Source organism: Sus scrofa, chromosome 1, assembly GCF_000003025.6.
Source record: "Sus scrofa isolate TJ Tabasco breed Duroc chromosome 1, Sscrofa11.1, whole genome shotgun sequence".
NCBI classification, from domain to species: domain Eukaryota; kingdom Metazoa; phylum Chordata; class Mammalia; order Artiodactyla; family Suidae; genus Sus; species Sus scrofa.
Genome location: NC_010443.5, coordinates 31,037,434 through 31,059,232, shown reverse-complemented (window position 1 = coordinate 31,059,232; position 21,799 = coordinate 31,037,434). Strand labels below are relative to the sequence as shown.

At 38.0% G+C, this 21,799-nt stretch overlaps 1 protein-coding gene across 1 annotated transcript; it reads right to left on the bottom strand.

Moving 5' to 3' along the window:
- On the bottom strand, positions 8,417-21,407 carry TAAR1 (trace amine associated receptor 1). Its single transcript, XM_001924824.4, is given in 5 exon segments — positions 8,417-9,974; positions 9,977-10,099; positions 10,102-10,242; positions 10,245-10,804; positions 21,077-21,407. Coding segments are annotated over 4 exon segments (1,011 nt in total). The 5' UTR covers positions 10,699-10,804; positions 21,077-21,407; the 3' UTR covers positions 8,417-9,681.

Here is a 21,799-nt window from a genome sequence, read left to right as displayed (position 1 = left end):
AGTTCAGAAACAAAAAATAATTTTTTTTTAATTTTTTTGCTTTTTAGGGTCATACCTATAGCATATGGAAGTTTCCAGGCTAGGGGTCTAGGGTAAATTTGGAGCTATAGCTGCAACAACACCAGATCCCCAGTCCACTGAGTGAGGCCAGGGATCAAACCCACATCTTCATGGATACTCGTCAGATTTGTTTTTGCTGTGCCACAATGGTAACTCCAAAATTTTTAATTTTTTAATTGTAGCTTATGTATGTTTCTAGAAAATAAAGACTACATTTTATCACCTAGTCAAAACGCTGAAACTTTGCTTGAAATTTTTCTTACTGTTTCTGAAAATCCAGTTCACATTAACAATAGACATTTCTCCAAAGAAGACATATGGATGGCTGGCAAGCATATGAAATAATGCTCAATATCAGTAGTTATTAGAGAAATGCAAATCAAAACTACAATGAGGTACCACCTCACACCAGTCAGGATAGCCATCATTAACAAGGCAACAAATAACAAATGCTTGAGAGGGTTTGGAGAAAAAGGTACCCTCCTCCACTGTTGGTGCGAATGTAAATTGGTACATCCATTATGGAAAACAGTATGGACATACCTCAGGAAACTAAATACAGAGCTAACGAATGATCCAGGAATTCCGATGCTGGGCATATATCCAGACAAAACTTTCTTTGAAAAAGATATCTGCACTGCTATGTTCATAGCAACACTATTCACAATAGCCAAGACAAGGAAGCAACCTAGATGTCCATCGACAGATGAATGGATTAAGAAGATGTGGTACATATATACAATGGAATATTACTCAGCCATAAAAAGACAAAAGAATGCCATTTCTAGAGACTCAAACTAAGTGAAATAAGCCAGAAAGAAAAAGACAAATATCTTATGCTATCACTTATTTGTGGAACTTAAAATAGGGAACAGACGATCCTATCTGAAAACAAAACAAAACAAAAAAACCAGAAACAGATTGTGACCAAGGAGCGCAGACTTGGGGATCCCAAGGGAAATGGGGAGAGAGTAGGATGGATGGGCATTTTGGGGGTTTGGGGGGATGCAAATTGTTATATTGGGAATGGATGGGCAGTGGGGCCCTGCTGTAGAGCTCAGGGAAGTGTGTGTGATTTGCTGTGCCACAGAACTTGCTGAAACATTGTAAATTAACTATGCTTTAACATAGTATTAACTGTACTAGAAAAAGAAAGAAAGAAAAAGAAAAAAAAAAGAAATGTTTAAATGTGTATCGGCCGTTTTGATTCACAAAATAAAAAATAGAATTAGTTTTACCTGAGTCTGAAATGACTGTTTACTCCTCTGAATCACTAAAATGCTCTCTGTGGCAGCTGTCATTGCCACTCACATGCCTCACACTGAGATTTTCAGTTTACACTGCACTGCTGTACCCTGTTTCTACTTTATATTCACCCTTGTTTTTCTCTGCCCTAAATACACATGAATAAAGACAATTTTAAACAAATAATTTTTATACTATAAAAGAGAAGAAGAGAGTTCCCTTCATGGCGCAGTGGTTAACAAATCCAACTAGGAACCATGAGGTTGCAGGTTCAATTCCTGGCCTCGCTCAATGGGTTAAGGATCCAGCGTTGTAGTGAGCTGTGGTGTAGGTCGCAGATGTGGCTCGAATCCCGTGTTGCTGTGGCTCTGGCGTAGGCCAGTGGCTACAGCTCCGATTCGACCCCTAGCCTGGGAACCTCCATATGCTGTGGGAGCGGCCCTAGGAAAGACAAAAAAAAAAAAAAAAAAAAAAAGAGAGAGAGAGAGACAGAGAGAGGGAGAAAACTGGAGTTCTCCGATGGCTCAACAGGTTAATGATTTAGCATTTTCACTGCTGTGGCTGAGGTCACTGCTGTGGCAAGTTTGATTCCCTAGCCCGGGAACTTCTGCATGCTGTGGCTGCAGCCAACACAAAAAACAAAAAGACAACAAAAAAGGAAGAATTAGGAAGGAAAGGAGGGAGGAAGGAGGAAGAAAAAAATGAGTGAGGTGTGGAGGGAAAAAAAACATGCATAATGATTTGCTATATAAGCTAAACAGAGAGAATGACATGTAGTTCTACAAGGGCTCAAAATTAAGGGAGTGTGGAGTTCCCGTGTGGCGCAGTGGTTAACGAATCCGACTAGGAACCATGAAGTTGTGGGTTCGATCCCTGGCCTTGCTCAGTGGGTTAAGGATCTGGCATTGCCGTGAGCTGTGGTGTAGGTCGCAGATGTGGCTTGAATCCCATGTTGCTGTAGCTCTGGTGTAGGCGGCGACTACAGCTCGGATTCAACCCCTAGCCTGGGAACCTCCATATGCTGTGGGAGCGGCCCTAGAAAAGACAAAAAGACCAAAAAAAAAAAAAAAAAAGTTAAGGGGGTGTTACATATAACATAAATATATATATTTGACTATGCCTGTGGCATGCAGAAGTTCCCCAGCCAGGGCCTGAACCCAAGCCACAGCAATGCCAATGCCAAATCCTTAACCACTAGACCACCAGGGAACTCTGATAGGGATATGTTATTAAATTTTGCAACTTAGTTCTGCAATTATGAACCAAGTTGACAATGGCAAAGTTAATTGTAAATTACAATAATAACAATAACTAGAACTTACTGGCATATACTGTACTAGGAACTAAGTATCATACATTATGTGAACAGCTGACAAATACTGATCTCATCTTATTTCCAAAAAAGTTCCATGAAAATTTCAGAGGGATTGGGGGCATGTTGATATTACTCAGATCTGTATCCTTGGCATTTAAGCTAACACAATGACTAGCATAATAGGCGTTCAATAAATACTTGATATGTGAATGAATAAATGATTTAATGAATCAGTAAATCTTCACAGCTCTGAAAGTTACGCATAAGCCATTTATAAGTGAGAAGACTGAAATTTAAAGTGGATTAGTGAATTGCTTTCTTCTGCGGAACATGGATAAACAGCTAATAATAACCTGTGTTTGAATATAAACTCAACCAGTATGTTTCCAGGGTATGTCAGCAGCCATGATTCTGGGTTCTTTTTTTGTAGTCTTACTTGATTGTGGTAAGAGTGATGAAGAAGAGAATGTAGATGATTCAATTACCCAGGTCATAACCACATTTTTCATTTTACTAGAACTAATCTTGATCTAGCTGTACATATTCAAATTTAGCATTGCGGTCATTGTACCTCTTGACCAGTAAGTGTAAAACAGGTCTCAGTATGGTGTTTTGTTGTGTTTTCTGTTATCGTTCTTTGTAACATGAACTACAGAATTAAAACCCATGGATTATCTAGGTGTTTTTCCTTATTCTCCCAACTTTTAATCATTTTCTGTGCTTAGGAAAAAATACAGACAAAATGAAAACCTTAGGCCATTTAAAAATAAAGTTATCAACACATTTCAAGCCTATGATATCACTGTTTGCAAACTCTTCTGCTTGCAAAAAAGTAAAGTCTTGTGAGACTTGCTAATAACAGTAATTAAACGTGTTGATTGGATGTTTACTGATGTCCATTGCACTTCATTTACAGTTTGACACTTTGAAGCTTCAAGTCAAGCCCATAGTCCAAAGAGACAAGTATAATCAGCACTTCTCTCACTTCTCATTTGACAAACTTTTGAGTAAATAGAGACCAGAGGGCATCATTAACACATCGGCGGCTCCACCTTGATCATGATGAGAAATAATTTCACACTGTAAGTCTTTGGGGAAGGAGCTGTACTTCATAGAAACAGGAAAACATTTATCACCAAACTTTATTTGAGGAAACGAATGTTTGGGGAATTCTCAGACTATTAAGCAAAGGCAAAGTGTAAGTCTGAGAAAGAAAACTTCAGCTGATGCAAAAGAGGCAAACAGTGACTTCTGTCTTAGTCTTTTCTTATTTGATGTAAATATGCTTACAGAGCTGGCATCATGAGTCAAAAAACAAAGAATCACTTATCTTGAAGATTTCAGAGATCTCGGAAAAACCATTCAACTAACATCACAACTCAACCTTTGTTTGCTGATACAAGAAATCTCTTAATTATACACTCCTTTTGTTTGTTCCTTAATGAGTAATTTCGAATATTAGAATGAGAAGTAAATTGCCTATGTTGAATAAATGAAGATTCTATATCAAAAGGGGCTACAATAGAGGGCAAAGCTAATTTTTTTCTTAGTAGCAAGAAGTCTTTCGCTTGTGTTCGCTTGTGGTCTTTGTCGTCTATTTTCACTGAATTGACTTTAATTTCTTCAGTGATTGGAGCTGAACTGATGCCTCCCTGGTATGTTGCAGGCTCACTTTAAAACCTTATTGCCAAAACACCTTTCTTGCTACAGGGGTCACTAGCAGTGTAGAATAATGGATTTGGGGATTTCATCAAAGAAAAATTTTTTAAACATGGGTGCAAACAAGTTTGTCACATAAGGTCATTGTTAAAATCTTCTAAGAATTATTATATTTTCATAAAAGACAAGAACATCTACCCTGAAAATTTAGCAAGGACATGATATGTATATGTATTTTTATATAAATGATTTTTTAATAAAAACTCCCACAGTCTTTCCAATGTACTATGTGCCAAACACTGATACATCATAGACTAACATAGAGGAAATGTGTTACCAGGTTAACTTCTTTCTGCATAGTCCTTTGATAAATCTGCTATTCTTTTGCATAATCATGATTATGGAATTTATTAGGAAAGACGATAATGTAATTCTGCACTAGCTTTAAAAAAAAATGTAGAGGAGTTCCCATCATGGCTCGGTGGTAACGAACCCAACTAGTGTCCATGAGGATGCAGGTTCAATCCCTGGAATTGTTTGGTAGGTTAAGGATCTGGCATTGCCACGAGCTGTGGTGTGGGTCACAGACATAGCTCAGAATCTACGTTGCTGTGGCTGTGGCTCAGAACCCACATTGTTGTGGCTGTGGCGTAGGCTGGCAGCTGTAGCTCCAATTTGACCCTTAACCTGGGAACTTCCATATGTCTTGGGTGCGGCCTTAAAAACCAAAAAAAAAAAAAAAAAAAATTGTAGAGAGAGCAGGACATCCAGCTCGCCAGTGGCCACTTCTCTGTTATGTGTGGCAAAAGAATGATTTAAAAATGGATGATGTTGAGAGGGGCAAGAAGATTTTTGTTCAGAAGTGTGCTCTGTGCCATGCTGTGGAAAAGCAGGCAAGACTAGACTGGCCCAAACCTCCATGGTCTGTTTGGGTGGAAGACAGGTCAGGCTGCTGGATTCACTTACACAGATGCCGACAAGAACAAAGGCATCACCAGGGGAGAGGAGACACTGATGGAGTACTTGGAGAATCCCAAGAAGTACACCCGTGGAACAAAAATGATCTTCCTTGGCATTAAGAAGAAGGAAGAAAGGGAAGACTTGGTAGCTTATCTCAAAAAAGCTACTAACGAGTAATAGTTGGCCACTGCCTTACTTATTACAAGACCAAAATGTCTCATGACTTTTTTATGTGTACCATATTTAAATTGATCTCATATACTAGAATTCAGATCATACATGGTTGATGGAATGCTTCTTTTGGACAGTCCTGATTTAAATAAGAAATGTGGGACAGAAGGTCAGGACCTGTCAAAGACAAATTTAATCTCTCTGAATACTCAATGACTTTTGTTGAAACACTGTGGAAAATGAATACATACTTTATCTTTGAAAAAAAAAGTCTATGTCTGAGTCTTACATCAGCTAGATTATTGAGTGCAGCACTCAAAAATACCTCCCTGAAAATTTTTTGGTATATTTTATAGTCTGATACATTTAAATATATAAATCATTCTTCATACAGCTTTAAGTATTTGTTAATGTTCAAGCTCTTGTTGACAATGTACAGTTAAACAAACTGATTCACCAGAATCCATAATTTATCACCTTACTGTTTTGGCAAATATTTATGACTCTTACAAAGATTGGATTATCGGTTTCAGGAACCAAGTTGAAAATCAGGATGGAAGTCCCATTTCATTGATTTCTTAAGATGGTGATATTATTATTACAAATAAATCAGTTCCAACATACTTTCTGGCTAATACATGCTAATATATTTATTTTTTCTCTTCTTGAGTGGAAATTTGTATCAATACTTCTCTTTGAGGGGAGAGTGGAATAAGACACTATTTAAATGGACGTTGTTTAGACTATGAAACGAATGTCTTGTCATGCTGCAAAGTCTTTCTTAGTATTTACCATAACAAGTTAATGTAATCAAGTTAATGTTCTTTTCATGCATGCAGCCAAAAACTCTTCCTGCAGAGAATTCATTAGAAGATTATCTGGGACTCATTGAATCCATGAGAGAATAGATAACTCAATTCAGAAACTAATAGTTAGGCATCTCTGGAATCCGGAAAAGCAAAAATCCCAACCCAAGAGCAGTCAGGTTACAATCTTACTACGTGGGTGGGATGCAAACCTTTTTTTTTTTTTTTTTTTTGTCTGTTTCCTACTAATTATTCCACTAAAAACCACTGCCTTTTCCCTTTCACTTAAGATTCAGTTTCTAAAGACAGAATTTCTAAATATTTGTGTGTAGGTTATCCATCTATCTGTTTAATTAAAGAGAAAGACAGAAGGCCAGTCTCTTCATTACAACTCCAACAGAGGCTATCTAGTTGGGAAGGGAAATTTCACAAAAGCTAAGTGGACTCCAGTTGGGATATGGATTCTGGACAACCAAAAACAAAAATACCTTCTGCATGAGGGAATGGAATCTATTCTGAAGCTGGGAGTAGGGAAAGATAATGAGCTTCTCTTCTGTTTTGCTGAGAGGATGGGCTATGGTTATCTTTTATTATGAGTATTAAAAGGAGAGGCTACAAAGAAAAACAGGCTATAGGAGATTTAATACTACATAAAAAAAGGTATAGTTGTCTGAGTCATGAACTTGTCCCAAGAAGAATATGGGCTCATTATTAAAACCTGAATAGTAGTTTAAAATAGATGATTAGAGTTCCTGTGGTGGCACAGCAGAAACGAATCTGACTAGGAACCATGAGGTTGTGGGTTCAATCCTTGACCTTGCTCAGTGGGTTAAGGATGCGTGTGGCCATGAGGCCGGTTGCAGATGTGGCTTGGATCTGGTGTTGCTGTGTCTGTGGCACAGGCCAGCAGCTGTAGCTCTGATTTGACTCCTAGGCTGGGAACCTCCATATGCTGTAGGTGTGGCGCTAAAGAGCAAAATAAATAGTTAATTAATTAAATAAAATAAAATAGATGTTAAGACAAAGATGACTCCTATCAACATTATCAATATTGCTCTAGAAATTCTAACTAATGAAGCACATAAAAGAATGTAAATAAGAATAATTATTGGAAGAGTTCCTGTTGTGGCTCAGTGGGTTAGGAAACTGATGAGTATTCATGAGGATTTGAATCTGATCCCTGGCCTCGAATCTGATTCGAATCTGATCCCTGGCACCCGACTAGTATCCATGAGGATGCAGTTCGATCCCAGGCCTCGATGGGAGGGTTAAGGATCTGGTGTTGCCACAAGCTACAATGTAGGTCACAGGCTAAGGATCTGGTACTGCTGCAACCTGCGGTGTAGGTTGCAGATGTGGCTTTGCTGTGGCTGTGGTATAGGCCAGCAGCTGCAGATCCTATTCGACCCAAGAATTTCCATATGCTGCAAGTACGGCCCTAAAAAAGAAAAAAAACAAAAGTATAACTATTGGAAAGGAGGTAAAACTCAGCATTGTTTAAAAATAATATGATTATGTATAACAAAAACCCAAACAGGTCAACTGAAAAACTAAAATAAATTTTACTGTATACCCACAATAATAGTTACATAGAAATTATAATGGTTTTTTAAAAAAATACTCATAACAGGCAAAATACACAAACACATAAAAGTACAAAATATCTAGGAGTGTGCAGGAACAAATGAAGAAAATTGTAGGAACTTGCCATAAGGTACAGAAAACTGTCTACACGCTTTTGTTCCCTTTTTAAAATTTGAAAATATGGTCTCCCAGGTAGAAAAAGTCAAGGTAATTTTTGTAACTAGAAGTGATTAGGGATAGCTTGTCTTACCATATACTAAATGAAAAGGTTTTTTTTTAATGTTTTTAAAATTTACTATAACAAAAATCTAGTCAGATCATTGAAACTAAATATATAGTTCTGAAACAGACTGTAATAGATGGACGTGTTTGTGAACAGAAATTTATATACAAAATATATATTTTATTTTCATTTAAAATTAGCTGCCTCAGAGTTCCCATTATGTCTTAGCAGATTAAGCACCCGACTAGTATCCATGAGGATGCGGTTCAATCCCAGGCCTCGATGGGAGGGTTAAGGATCTGGTGTTGCCACAAGCTACAATGTAGGTCACAGATGCAGCTTGGATCCTGTATTGCTGTGGCTGTGGTGTAGGCCAGAAACTGCAATTCGAATTCAACCCCTGGCCTGAGAACTTCCATATGCCACAAGTGTGGCCTTAAAGATAAATAAGTAAATAAATAAAATTAGCTGCCTTATCCTAACTTACCATGAGCACAAGTCACTATTATTAAATAAATACATCCAATCCCTGGTGCTACTCAAGATGACAGGGACTACATGAAGTCTGGATGAGAAATAACGGGATTATAAATTGATCCTTGTGAGTGAGAATGGTGGCCCACTTCTTTTAGGTGGAGACCACTATTTGGTCCTCATTTTTCTTTTGTGTATGCGTCTTAATAGACATGGTGTGCCAACTCTTCTCAGCCCTCATGTTTAGCTGCTTTGATGGAGAACTGCTTCTCTTTGGTGTAGCCTGGAGCCCAATAGGCGAATTTTTTTACTTCACACAGCTTATATTTTGAGACCTAGTGCACCACTCATGTCCTCGAAATATGATGAAATCCTTCCAGACATTTTCATGAGCTTCAGCAACAAGTAACAGGCATTTAATTTCCACTATTTGAAAAAAAAAATCAAAATTAACTTAGTGGTCAACAAGAGAAAAATGCTTTAAAAATTTTTTTGTGCATCCATCAATGTAATATTATATAGTCACCAAAAAGTGATGTTTTTAAGAATTTTGAATAATATAGTTCTTTCATGTAGTGAGCTATGAGTGATCGTTTAGTTTTCACTTTGTTTCTATACATTACTTTATCTTCTGCTTTACTTTCTAAACTTCCTCCAAGTATGAAAATCAGGAAAAATATATTTTAAAAATATAGAATTAAGAGATTTAATAATTAGAATATATTAAAAAGAATTAGTGATAAATAGCAAATTATGTAGTTATTTAATAATAGCATTTAAAGTATGATTTTAAAAAAATAAAGTAGATTTTAGTCAATTTTACAATAAGGCATATATATTCAATCAAATGAATGACAAAGTCATTCTAATTTGCATCTCCAAATGTAGCCCCTTAGTTTCTACCACTGAGCAACTAGTAAGATACTGCTGTCAATTTCATGGCAGTTCCTGTAAGGGCAGGAAAAATTCTTTAAACTGTAATCCTTAAATCTGGACTTGCAAAGCTTCAATAAGTATAGTAAGAATGGCAAATAGGAAGTAAGATATAAGCATCATATGTCACTATACAATCGTTGGCTCAAATAATTGCTAAAAGTCCCTATAGTTGGTACACGTGGTTGATATTATATTGCATTCATAAACATGACCACCAACTGTTTTGCAAAATAGTAAAGGTAATAATTCTATGGATTTGATTCTAAAAATAATTTACACCTAGATGAACCTTTTTGGAAAATTTTACCAAACAGAATCATCTTCAGTGCTCTTCTGAACCAGGGATAGAAACACGCATAAACCATTGGATTAAAAGTGGAATTCAAGTAGCCAAACCAAATCAACGCATCATTCAAGGTGGGTGGAATAGCATAGTCCAAGAAAGGGTTCATAACTGTGCAGACAAAGAAAGGACACCAGCATGTTAGGAAAACTCCCATCACAATCCCTAAAGTCTTTGCAGCTTTCCTTTCTTTGCTTCGGAAATTCCATTTTTCTCTTCCAACCCAATCTGAAGCTTCTGATTTGTATCATTAATTGATCTTGCCTGCCCTTTCGCTATGAAATATATCCTACAATAGATGCACAACATGATAGAGCCAGGATATAGAAAGAAGTCATAAAGGCCAGAACTCCAGATGTTTTGCTGAAGAAGACAGAACAACCACCTATGCAGTGAGCGTGTTTGTAATACATCTCTTCCGCTCCTTTGAAGTTGAGTTCCAGAAAGATCATTCCAAATGCAAAAAGGCAGGAATACTCCAACTAATGAAGATCATGACAGAAATAACCAAGATATTGATCTTGGCTTTGTATCTCAATGGGTCACACACAGCGTAGTATCGGTCAATGGAAATGAAGGACAAGTGGAAAATGGATGCTGAGCTCAGCATAATATCAGTGCTGGTATGAATTTTACAGAAGACTTCTCCAAAATACCAGCAGCGCTCAACAGATCTCATCATGCTATAAGGCATGACCAAGCACCCCAGCAGAAAGTCCGCAGTGGCCATGGAATGAAGGAGCCAGTTGGTTGGGGTATGAAGTTGCTTGAAGTGTGATATGGAAATAATAACTATCAGATTGCCAACCACCGTGGTGAAAATTATGAGCACCATTAAACTGTACAGGGAAGCATGGACGTCATTCGACCAGCTACTTTTCACACAGGAAATATTAATGATATTGTGGCAAAAGGACGTCATTCCTGAGGACTAGCCACTATTATCTTTTCCTTTTGCATTCCTTTCTTCAAAATTCATAATCAGGTTAAAGTTCCTTCTTTTATTTCCATGTACGTATCCCACAAACCTAGAATTAAAAAAAAAAAAAAAAGAAAATCATCAGCAATTTGACTCTTCTCATTTTCAGTATTTACCTCTTACTTCTCGCTGAAAAAAATGATTTTGGAAGGATCTTTTATTTCAAGTTCAGTGCAGTAGTTCTGTTCTACAATTTTTTTAAACATCTACTTCATGCTGGCCACTGTGCTGGAAATGTAATGCTGAATTATTAGTTTGAAATATAAGATTCTGTAATTCTACAATTCTCAGATAAATTCTGGAATTTGTAATACATTTTCTATATATAAAATTTATATAATAAATAGCAATGTTATATAATAAAATACTATACATATATAAAGAGAGCAAGAGAATGTTTGGAGGAAGAATGTAAATTTCTGGCATTCAATGAACAATCTGTCACTACATTGTGAAAAGCTAGAAAATAGCAACAAGTCTTAGAAGGTCAGGAGTTCTTTCATCTTACCTTATCCTCCTTTTCATCTCTTCTCATTCCCTCTGGGCTGACAGTCTAGATCAAGACTACATGGAGGGGAGTTCCTGTCATGGCGCAGTGGTTAACGAATCTGACTAGGAACCATGAGGTTGCAGGTTCGATCCTTGGCCTTGCTCAGTGGGTTAAAGGATCCGGTGTTGCTGTGAGCTGTGGTGTAGGTCACAGATGTGGCTGGTGTAGGTCACAGATGTGGCTCGGGTCTGCTGTTGCTGTGGCTGTGCTGTGGCTCTGGCATAGGCCGGCGGCTACAGCTCCGATTCGACCCCTAGCCTGGGTACCTCCACATGCCGCGGGAGCGGCCCTAGATAAGGCAAAAACAAAAACAAAGAAAAAAAAAAAGACTGCATGGAAATCTAAATATACCCAAAAGTAGAATTGAAGGAATAAAGTATTTATCAACTAAAACACATATTTTAATAAATTTGAAACATCTCTCCCTCTAATCCCATTCTGCTTTCTATTACCAGGAAGAAGGAAACATATTCACATCAAATGCCTCTATAAGCATTATTTTAAGAGACACCCATGCCCATTTCATGACAGAACAAACGACAGCCTAAATCCATTTATATTGTTTGAACTATGTAATATTTGAATTAAAATTAAAATTTCACTATGGGAATTATGGATTTTTTTTACTATGATATTTGTGTTCACTCAACACTATCATTTAAAGTTAAAAATCTTCTACTTGGACCTTTTTTTCTATTTCCCTCTTTTTCTTCTTTCACTTTTGCTGTTGACATATTAAAGGAACCAAGCAATACTCTTTTTTTTTTTGCTTTTTAGGTCTCACCCATGGCATATGGAAGTTCCCAGGCTAGGGGTCAAATCGGTCCTGTAGCCACCAACCTACATCACAGCCACAGCAACTTGGGATCTGAGCCACATCTGTGACTTACACCAGAGCTCTCAGCAATCCCAGATCCTTAACCCACTGAGCGAGGCCAGGGATCAAACCTGCATCCTCGTGGATACTAGTTGGATTCGTTCCCACTGAGCCACAATGGGAACTCCAAGCAACACTCTTGTACTTAGTGTCTAGAAGTGTTTGCTAGGTAATTACTACCAATCAAGAAAACCTTCCCACCTGATATCATACTGAGTAGTTTTAGTCAGTGGGAACTAGGGTCCAGAAAGAAGTAAGGGAAAGTGGGGGTGGGGGAAGACTGATTGTTCAGTTTTAGAAGACTGTTCATAAATGATGAAAAAGTCACCTGACAACTTTGTACGCCTTGTTTTTCATGCATCTAAAATATCCCATTCCCAGATAAAAAGCATGTGACTCACAGGCTTCCTTCTTATAATTATACATCCTGGTTTCAGAGAAATAGAGCCTAAAGCATAGTATCTTGGAAATTGTTGATAACATCAATGACATTTCAGAAGAATAATTTGCCTGACCAAATTACACATAATTTTTGTGTATCTTTTTAAATGTTATAATTTGCTTTTAAATAGTTAAAATATTGTTTAAATAAATGCCTTATGATGATATTATCAGTTGAATGCTTATCTAAGAACATGATATAATAGTGTTTTTATTTCTTTGCTTCCAGCTCTCAGAATTTAGCTAGCTAGAAATGATTACTATCTGTATATACAAATTACCAAGTTGAACATACACTAGTAATAGGGAAAGTTAATAAATCTCTCTTTGATTATCTAGCTAAGCAAACAGTTCTGTGCAAATGATCTAATCACCTAATGTTTGAAAATGACATATGATTTAAAAATATATCTGTAGGTGTTATAGTTTAAAATAGATCTGTCTAGCAGGACAGGAACTTACGGGGAGAGTGCCCCCAACTTCGCAATAAAGGGCCATGGAGGTTAATTTCTCTTTGTCCCTGGTTCCTTTAACCACCCATCTCTAACTGTTCAGACTCTCAAGTCCATATTGCTCTGTACAGCTCCTACCGTGTACCCATCTCCCAACTTTCTCACCCATTACCCCCCAAACTCTTCCAAGTGTGCCCTCTGAAGCTATGGTCATCACCCTAATAATTCTTCAAGCTCTTTTTAAAATGCTCCCCTCTCTTTAACTAAACCTGCCTTTCCCCTGAGGATATCTCATGTCCTATAGCCTTGTTAAGGTAGCTGTTTCTCTCCTGCATCCCTAGCTACACTTTATATTATAGAACTTGGTCTAAAAGGGTCCTCTTGGAGTTCCCATCATGGCTCAGAGGTTAACGAATCCGACTGGGAACCATGAGGTTGGGGGTTCAATCCCTGGCCTTGCTCAGTGGGTTAAGGCTCTGGCGTTGCCATGAGCTGTGGTGTAGGTTGCAGATGTGGCTTGGATCCTGAGTTGCTGTGGCTATGGCGTAGGCCAGCTACTACAGCTCCAATTAGACCTCTAGCCTGAGAACCTTCATATGCTGCAGGTGCAGCCCTAGAAAAGACCAAAAAAAAAAAAAGGGGGGGTGTCCTCTTGCGCTCATTGCCATTGCAAATCACTGTCCCTCTCTTTCCTTCCTAACCTGCACCCTCACAAACTTTGAAACTGTTCAAACTGTAACTTCTCTTTCTGCAGAATTCTACAGGCTTACAAGGCATTTCTCTATATCCTGAAGATATGAGCTCCTGGCCTACTGTTGCTTTTTCCAAGGCTACTCCTGCCAAAATTCTTTGTAATTTTATTGTTCACTTAAATGATTCAATAATGGACTTTCTCTGTGTTTACTTTTATAAGAAAACTTGGAAGTATATGATACAAGGATTGATATGAGGGAGGGGATTTAAAAGTAATATGGGCCTAAATTTGTAACTAAACTTTATTTTAATCCACATACACTGTTTTTTTTGTGATTTTTTAAAAACAGTTGTATTGGAGTATAGTTGATGTGCAATGTTGTGTTAGTTTCAGGTATACAGCAAAGTGATTCAGTTATACACATATCCATTATTTTCAGATTCTTTCCCATATAGGTTATTTCAGAATATCTGAGTAGAGCCTGTGCCATACCCTGTTTTGTGATTTTTTTATTGCTCCTAAATATATGAAAATCATAAAGTCCTCCAGAAATTATTGCACTGGAACTTTTGGTAAACCTTTGAAGTTTCAGATGGTTCTTGACCATTAGAGCATCATAAAGAAAGCACTGTCAGCCAGTGTAACCAGCTGAGTTTATGGAAGCCTGTGATGCTCAAAGGATTTAAAGTATACTAAGAAAAAGTCATATCCACTATGTGAAGCCAGGAAATAATCCTCAGGTTTGTTCATTTCTCCTTCAAATCTGAATGAGAGCCTTGCTGGGTAGAGTGTTCTTGGTTGGAGGTTTTTCCTTTCATCATCTTAAGTATATCATGCCACTCCCTTCTGGACTGCAGAGTTTCTGCTGAAAAATCTGCTGATAACCTATTGGGGTTCCCTTGTATGTTACTTGTTTCTTTTCCCTAGCTGCTTTCAAGATTTTCTCTTTGTCTTTAATTTCGGTCAGTTTGATTATTATGTGTCTCGGTGTGTTCCTCCTTGGGTTTATTTTATGTGGTACTCGTTGTGCCTCCTGGATTTGAGTGAGTGGTTCCTTTCCCATGTTAGGGAAATTTTCGGCTATTATCTCTTGGAATATTTTTTCTGTCCCCTTCTCTCTCTCTTCTCCTTCTGGCACCCCTATAATACGGATGTTGGTGCATTTAACATTGTCCCAGAGTTCCCTGAGACTCTCTTCATTTTTTTTCAATCTTTTTTCTCTTTTCTGTTCTGCATCCGTAATTTCTTCTAATCTGTCCTCCACCTCGCTTATTCATTCTGTCTCCTGTATTCTGCTGTTAGCTGCTTCTAGTGAGTTTTTTATTTCAGTTATTGTATTTTCATCTCTTCTTGTTTAAGTTTTATATCTTGTATCTCTTTGGTTAGTGTTTCCTGTAAGTTATCCATCTTTGCCTCCAGTTTATTTCCAATGTCTTGCATCATCTTCAGCATTGACAGTCTAAAGTCTTTTTCCTGGAGGCTGAGAATCTCCTCATTGCTTAGCTGATTTTCTGGGGTTTTTCCTTTCTCCCTCATCTGAGTTATAGTTCTCTGTCTTTTCATTTTTATAGGTTTTTGGTGTGGTGACCTTTTTATAGATAATAGAGCTGTAGCCTCTCTTACTTCTGGTGTCTGCCCCCCTTGTGGCTGAAGTCGGTATGGGGGGCTTGGTGTAGGCTTCCTGATGGGAGGGGCTGATGCCTGCCCACTGGTAGGTGGAGCCGATTCTAATCCCTTTGGTGGGTGGGGCTTAGTCTCTGGATGGGTTTAGGGGCTGCTGTGTGCCTGAGGCTCTTTAGGTAGCCTGTTTACTGAGGGGTGGGGCTGTGATCCCACCTGGATTGTTGTTTGCCCTGGGGCTTCTCAGTGCTGACTGATGGGTGGGGTCAGATTTTCCCAAAATGGCCACCTCCAGAGAAAGGCAACTGCTGAATATTCCCAAGAGCTTTGCCTTCAATGTCCTTCCCTCACAACAAGCCACATTCACCCCTGTTTTCCCATGATGTCCTCCAATAACTGCAATCAGGTTTGACCTAGGTTCCTGTGGAGACCTCACTCTGCCCTGGGACCTAGTGCACGTGAAAGTCTGTGTGCGCTTTTTAAGAATGGTTTCTCTGTTTCCCCCAGTCCTGTAGAGCTCCTGCGCACAAGCCCCGCTGGCCTTTAATGCCAGATGCTCCAGGGGCTCTTTCTCCCAGTGATAGATCCCAGCATGTGAGGGTTTGATGTGGGGCTCAGAACTCTCACTCCTGTAGGTGAGTCTCTGTGAGCCAGTTAGTTTTCAGTTTGTGGAGCTTCCCACCTGGGAGGTATGGGGTTGTTTATATCATGAAATCACCCCTCCTACCTGTGGATGTGGCCTCCTCTTTTTCTTCTGGAGTAGGGTATGGGTTTTCGGTCCATTTGGGTGGAGATTTCTCAGTCTTTAGTTGTGAATTTTGTTGTTTTTAGGAGAGAAGTTGAGCTCCAGTCCTTCTATTCCGCCATTTTAATCCCCCTCAGGTTTATTCAGAGAGCCTAATTTCTTTGTTCTTATAGATGGGACTGGGAACTTGTTGACTCTGTATTTGGTTCCAGAACCAAGAAAGTCTGACATTTTTAACCATGCTTATATGGAAAAATAATTGTTAGGATAAGATCTTCTGAAGGGATGGAGTTCCCATCATGGCTCAGCGGTTAATGAATCCGACTAGCATCCATGAGGATGCAGATTTGATTCCTGGCCCTGCTCAATGGGTTAAGGATCCGGTGTTGCTGTGAGCTGTGGTGTAGGTTGCAGATGTGGTTCGGATCCTGTGGCATAGGTCAGTGGCCACAGCTCTGATTCGACCCCTAGCCTGGGAACCTCTATATGCTGAGGGTGTGGCCCTATAAAGAAAAAAAGAAAAAAGATCTTCTGAAGGCATGTTTCAAGGCCTAACTAAAGGAGCAAAGGGCTTAGCAAGACTAAACTTACTGATCTAATGAGACTGTACCCTGTGTGAGGGTTGCCAGCTGCCATGTGTCCCCATTAGTATTTCTTGGGAAATAGAAACTGCTGAAATTTGCATGGCTATCTCACTTTCTTATCTAAATAAAGACACCTGCTATACACTTGCACTCACAGTTAATACAGTCTAGAATTTAACTTTACAGTAGATGTAATTTGGTTACTTCCTACAAATCCAAAACCTCAAAACAACTTACCTTCACATGAACCAAGAATAAAGCTGATCTCCAACTTATCAGGAATACTGAACCCCTTAATTCAAAAAGAGGTTATATAGAGCTATGAGGAGAAAAATGTGAAGCCAGAGTCTTTTATATGCAAGAAATATGTCATGTGACTGTGAAAGATGGTCTACCATATTCAAGTGTTCATAAAATATACTACCCATGTGTCCTTTTTGAAAACAAAAAAATTCTTTGCAGAGAAGCATGGCTGTTGCAAAAGTTATGAGAATTAGGATCTTAAGAACTGGGAAGGAGTTCCTGTCATGGCTCAGTGGTTAACGAATCTGAGTAGGAACCATGAAGTTGTGGGTTCGATCCCTGGCCTCGCTCAGTGGGTTACGGATCTGGCATTGCTATGAGCTGTGGTGTAGGTCAAAGATGCAGCTCGGATCCCATGTTGCTGTGGCTCTGGTGTAGGCTGGTGGCTGCAGCTCCGATTAGACCCCTAGCCTGGGAATCTCCATATGCCAATAGAAAAGACAAACACACACACACACACACACACAAGCATTGGGAAACTAAGCCACAATGTGGCTGTGTTTAATTAGCTTCATGAAAATCAAACACAGAGTTGAATTTAAAAGAATGCTGGCAAATTTTGTTTTAAAATTGAAATGCAATAAAGAGATACACTTTTAAAAATCAAGCTTAAAAAATAAAAATAAATAAAAAAACAAGCTTAAATAAAGTCATAACATTTAAGAACTGGAAGTAAGCATTGTAAACAGAACTGCTATCAAAGAAAAGCTACTGCCCAAGAGCCTCTGGCAGCCTGGTCTTCATGGATGCCAAGAATTTCCACACCCCTGACATGAACCATCAAAAACTGTATGCAAGCCATTCAGAGAAATAGAGTGGCAGCAAAGAGAGAGGCCATGTCAATTAGAAAAGACAGCTATTCTAGAAGCTAAAAAAGAACAACTTTAAACAAAATTTAGTAAAAGCATCCTCAAAGATCAAATTAGAAGCACAGGGAGTTCCTGTTGTGGTTCAGTGGAAACCATCCATGAAGACACAGGTTTGATCCCTGGCCTTTTTCAGTGGGTTAAGGTTCCAACGTTGCCACAGACAGACAAGGCTTGGATCTGGCCTTGCTGTGGTTATGGTGTAGGCCAACAGCAACGGCTAGGATTGACCCCCTAGTCTGGGGACCTCCATCGGCTGTGGGTGTAGCCCTAAAAAGACCAAAAAAAAAAAAAAGCACAGGAGGAAAAATTCTGAAGTGAAAAGAAATGATATCAGATATTTTTAAATTCCAGTGGGGACCGAAGGTGGTGGCTGAGAAGAGGTGGTCACAGATAAGAAATTTGATAAATGAATAAAATGTTACATTGCAATAGCTGCTAAGGAGAAAAAAATAAAATGGGAAAGTGTATAGAATGTTTGAAGAGAGGACAGAAATTCAGGATAAGATGGCCACAGAAAAAGGTAATTTGAATTGAATGTCTTAAAAAAATGAGGAGCTAGCTACATAGATATTTGGGGGAAGAGCAATCTGGGTAGAGAGGTCAGCAAATGCAAAGGCCCTGAGGTGGAAACATGCCCGGTATGTTTGCAAAATAGCAGATGTCAGTGTGGTTGGAGCAGAGTAAGCAAAGCAGAGAAAAACAAATGGGGAGACCAGAGAAGCTGCACAAAATGACACTGAACAGGGCCTTAGAGGTCACAGCATGAATTTCAACTCTGCCTTTTAGTGAGAAAGGAAAATATTGGAGGGTTTCAAACCTAGCAAAGTGATCTGACAGATTCTTACAAATTCACTCCAGCTGCTGTGTTGAAAACAGGGCCAGAGGGCAAGGACAAAGTGAGTAATATTAAGTAACACTTAACATTAACCTGGAATTTAAAATTTCAACTATTTCACTAACCCCTGGCTATTATCAGAGTTGATGAGTAACTAGCAAGTCAAACATCCTGACTGGATCATAAGATGCATAACTAAGAATTTAATTGTGGAAAGTTTCTCCAGCTGTACTTTTAAAGTTTAAAATGCTGAATTGTTTGTTTGTCCCAGCAAACTTTCAGTGCAATAGTTTTCATAACAGCGGCAAAAGCAGAAAGCAAAATTGTCCGAACTTGTATCAGACACATAAACCTCAGTAGATATATGACGATCAATAAGATGTTAAATTGGAGGAACTGGTTAGTTTTACATAGAAACATAGCAAGGTGTCAATGATACCTTCTCAAGCAAAGAAAAAAAAAAAATGCAGTGTTTTAAAACGCCACGCAGAGGGCCACACACACGGACACAAACATATACTTATATGTTTGTATAAGCATGAAAAATGGGAATGGAATAATGTACTCCAGTTACTCAAAGATGGTAAGATAGAAACTCAATAGTTAAATAACAACCAAAAGAAGGAAAATAAGACCAAATTTTACCACTAACTCTTTTCAGGTGGTGAAATAATGGCCGAGTTTTACTTTCTTCTCTATAATTTTTATATAGTCCAAGTCTCCTACTCTGAGACTGTTTGACTTTTATATCCAGGAAAATAATTATTTAGTAAAATTAAATAGATGGTTTATGAATTGTTTCAAATGAAACTTTCAATAAAACTTTTAAAAAGCCATTGGCGAATAATTATCAATAATTACATTATCTGTGCTTCATGTGCTTGTGTAACTTTTTACATAATTAAAGGATGTTACCTTTATTATGGAAATCACTGCTTTGCTAAATTTCTGAACTGAATCCTGTTTTTGTTGTATTGTAAGAATTTAGAAACAAAATTTGAAATCGACTTGATAGTAATTCTATTCCAAAAATATGTTCGCAGCTCTGTAATTTATCTAGTATTCCCTATTAAAATACTAAAAATAGTTTTGAAAAATATTTATTTTAAAAGAAGGAAAAAGACAAAAGAGCAGGGTCTCCAAATATTTAAGTCATGAGTCATGGGTTGTCCAGTTGGGACATCCTTGGAATCAAATTGTGTCCATTTGAAGAAATAGGAAACATGGAAAAACCCATTTGTTTGCTTAGACATCAGCATAGACCCACAGATAAGAGAGACTGCAATCTCTAGCAATATTGCGATAAGGTAAACAGACTATACCTGAGAGTGTTTCTGATATGTAGATACTCAAAAGATAATATGCATCAGATTTACGTCAAAACTCAGAGATCCTTAAGTTAATTAATCTAATACGTGGCATGGATACACACACACACAAACACACACACATACACACATTAAAACATGAAGTCATTTAGAAATGTGCCAGGATTTTCCCCACCAAATAATAGTTAGGCAAATAAGATTTTAGTTCTGTAATTTAATAGATAGTAACGATAAATATAATACAATTTTAAAACCTGTAAAAATCTCTATGAAGATTCTTTTTATTATTTTGTTGTGACTATTATTTTACAACTATAAAAGTAATAAATTCATTGAGTAATTTAAAAAATAATAAAGTTTCAAAAAAAAGATTCCTTTTATTATAGTAAAACTAGCCAACAAGGGAGTTCCCTTCGTGGAATAGTGGAAACGAATCCAACTAGGAACCATGAGGTTGCAGGTTCGATCCCCGGCCTTGCTCAGTGGGCTAAGCATCTGGCGTTGCGTGAGTTGTGGTGTAGGCCAACAGCTACAGCTCTGATTAGACCCCTAGCCTGGGAACCTACATATACTGCTGGTGCAGCCCTAAAAAGACAAAACAAAGACAAAAAAAAAAAAAAGACCTCCCCAACTAGCCAACAAACACAACATGAAAAAAAAAACTAGCCAACAAACACAACATGAAATTTCTTTCATTTACAAGGAAAGGAGATTTTAAGAAGTCGTGTTTCCACTTTTTAAAAAATTTTCTGGCTTCCCACAGGTGAATTTTTAAAAAAAGCGAAATGTTTTAGAAGCGCCTGTAAAGCAAGCTATTTAAAAATAAATAACTATGTTTAGGCTCTCTTACTAAAATGACAAAAGCCTTGTGAATCTTCCCATTAAAAAATCCTAAAAATGTAATGTATAGATACAAACTATTATAATTCTTATTCCCTTCGGTATTCTCCCTGTGAAAGATTACCTAGGCTCCCCAGCTAGTCTCCTGATTTGGTGAGGCTGTTCACCTTGTCCAAGACCTACCTTTTCAGGAAAGGGTCACATAGCCAGTGGATGAGCAGAAACACTGCCTTTGGGAGGAGACCATCTGCACGTATCTCTCTGTACACCTGCTACTGGCTAGAGCCGCTGCTGCGCTAAGACAGACTGGACCGCAGTTAATAAAGACAGGACGACACAGATATCCAAACCTGAAAAAAAAAAAAAAAAAGCTGATGATAAATCTTTCTGACACAAGGTAACAGTATACTATCGAGACAAGTAAATGGGAGGTGCTTTTATTCTAAACCAGCATCAGGAAGCTAGCTGTGAGCAAACTAAGTAGAGAAGGTAAATATTACCAGTGCTTTAAAAATAATCTCAAGCATGAGCCACCAGGAACGACAGTCATGGTGTTAACAGCATATAAAAGAAAACACGTGTCCATTAAAACTGCTTTAATGGTTGATTGGTTTGAAAGAAAAATACTCTTGTATTAAACATCTGTACAAAGGAGATAACCAACACACATTAAAAAAAAAAAAAACCTCACTTTCAAAACAGATGACTTGTACCTGCCAAAGAAATATTTAAAAAAAAATTAGACTGTAGTTAAACTTAAAAATATATTACAGTTAGAAAATAACTTAAGACAGTGGCTTTCAAATTTTTTTAACCACGATAGGGAAAAATGCACTTTACATCATGACTCAATACACATGTAAGTATGCATTCATAACAGAAGCAAAGGCTTTCATTAAAAATACA